Genomic DNA, 2,140 nt, shown 5'->3' with positions numbered 1-2,140 from the left:
CGTATGAACAAATTTCAATACATAAAAGAATAGAAAGAGGAAGAAGAAGATCCGGAATAAGAGGATATGACAATGGCGTAATATTCTGTTTATTCAAATTTTCTGAGACGAACACGATTGATTTTTTCATTTTTAATTTCTTATTTGTTTCACATCTCTGATTGTTTGTGTTATAAATTTAATATATTAAATAAATTATAAAAAAATTAAATAGAATTTGCTAAGAAATTTAATAGAAAAAAATAAAAAAAAAATTGCAGTAGAAAAGAAGAAAAAAAAGACGAAGATGAAAAAGAAAGAGGAAGAGGAAAGAGAATAGAAAGTGAGAGAAAAAAAATGAGGTCCCCATGTGTATATAAAAAGGAAAGTAAAAATATAAATAAATTAAATTTAGTTGGAAATACAACTAAAATAATAAAAAAATAATATAAATAAATAAATTTTTAAAATTGAGATATTTATTGTAAAAAATTAAAAAAGAATTTTTATGCAATTTCCTCTAAAGAAAATGCAATAGAAGTCCATATTTTTGTTAAATTACAATTTCTGAAGACAACTAAAATAGTATGGTCCACATTTTTGGTCTCCTTAATGCAATACGTGGAAGTCATAGTCGGCTTCTAAAACCAAAAACAATTCTTAATTTTTTGCAAAGGAACTAATAAAATCCAAAACAACTTTTAAATTGAATTTTGCATAATGATCGACTCACAATCAATTAGTATTTTTTTGAGCCGTCCTATAATGATGGACCACTTAGTTTTATAAATGCCTATATTTTTAATAAATTAAAATTTTAAAATTATTTTCTTTATGCTGTCTTTATTTAAAAATTGAAAGATGTATGCAAAGGTTAAAGATTCTGAAAACTAGCACCAAAACAATACCAGCATGCCTCCGGTTATCTTAGAATGACTATGTTATTATTCCTTTATGAAATTAAAGAAGAAAAGAAAACCCACTTACACAAAACCGTATGAAACGGAAACACACATGCATACAATACAAGAGCACCGGCTAGCTAACTGTACAATACACCAACAGATACGGTCTCTGACGTTGGTGTTACGGGCGGTGGTGCTCGGGATCATGGTGATGCCCACCGGGAAGCTTCTCCTTAATCTTATGAAGTATTCCATGGTGATGATCCTCCGCCGATAAGGAACCACCGGGTGTAGTTGTTGAAGTGGATTGAGTTCTATGATGTTCTTCTTTCTGCCCTGGAATTTTCTCCTCGATCTTCTCCTTCAGCCCTTTCTTTCTTCTCCCACCATGTCCGTCATCTTCAGATGAGCTAGAGCTGGACGGGCTACCGGAACGACGCGGCTTTCCGGTAATTCCATGGTCTTGGTTATCAGCTCCAATTCCAAGGTAGTCAGTACTGCCAGACTCGTTGATAGGGTTCCCATATTCGTCTCTCTGCGAAACTGGGTTGCCATATTTGTCGTAGCCAACGTCGCCGTATTGGTGCTGAAAGTGTGCCATCCTTAGAGAAAACTGAACTAAATTAGTAAAACAAAATTTTCCAATTCTTTAAGAAACATAAATATTCAGAGGGAGTTTGGATGAACATATATATAGGTGGGAAGGCATGAATAATGATGGACATGTATACAATTTACATGTACAATGACACCTTGCTCCCATGGCTACGTGTGGAGCTTCCAGCAAAATAATCAGTTTATAAGCGGTTGAAATTGGTTTATTCTCTCTTTAGGATAAAATGGTTGGTTTTTTTTTTCTATGAGAAACTACAGTATAGTATTAAAACGTTATAAATATATAATCATTCAAAAAATAAAGTTAAAATAAAATATTAACTTTAAATTGTAAAATTGTAAAATTAAATTAAAATAAAATATTAAAGACGTAAATATAGTCAATAGAAGTTTCTTTCGACAAAAAAAAAAAGTTTCAAAATTGAAAATTTATTTAGCGTAAATGACACTCTTAGAATTTTTATCTTTTAAATGTTTTCTTCTAAATATATTTGAATTGAAAATTTTAAAGATCATCGAATTTTATCTTTTTCTAATATAATAATTATTGAATTACAAAAAATTATAAAATACTTATCAAGTATAATTTATTTTATAAAACAATTATCAAACTATAAAAATTATAAAATAGTTTACCATAC

The 2,140-nt window shown here is 29.6% G+C and overlaps 1 protein-coding gene across 1 annotated transcript; it reads right to left on the bottom strand.

Annotated features, from left to right (window-relative positions):
• Positions 1–882: 882 nt before the first annotated feature.
• On the bottom strand, positions 883–1,710 carry LOC126679042 (late embryogenesis abundant protein D-11-like). Its single transcript, XM_056105623.1, has one exon. It carries the CDS (start codon positions 1,483–1,485, stop codon positions 1,066–1,068), a length of 420 nt encoding a protein of 139 aa, XP_055961598.1. The 5' UTR covers positions 1,486–1,710; the 3' UTR covers positions 883–1,065.
• Positions 1,711–2,140: the final 430 nt, after the last annotated feature.

Source organism: Mercurialis annua, linkage group LG4 (genome assembly GCF_937616625.2).
Source record: "Mercurialis annua linkage group LG4, ddMerAnnu1.2, whole genome shotgun sequence".
NCBI lineage: Eukaryota > Viridiplantae > Streptophyta > Magnoliopsida > Malpighiales > Euphorbiaceae > Mercurialis > Mercurialis annua.
The sequence above is the reverse complement of the archived record's forward strand: the minus strand, read 5'-3'. Positions and strand labels throughout refer to the sequence as shown.

Excerpts from the sequence above, each read along its gene's own strand:
- LOC126679042 (XM_056105623.1), bottom strand. The coding sequence starts at position 1,485 with ATGGCACACTTTCAGCACCAATACGGCGACGTTGGCTACGACAAATAT.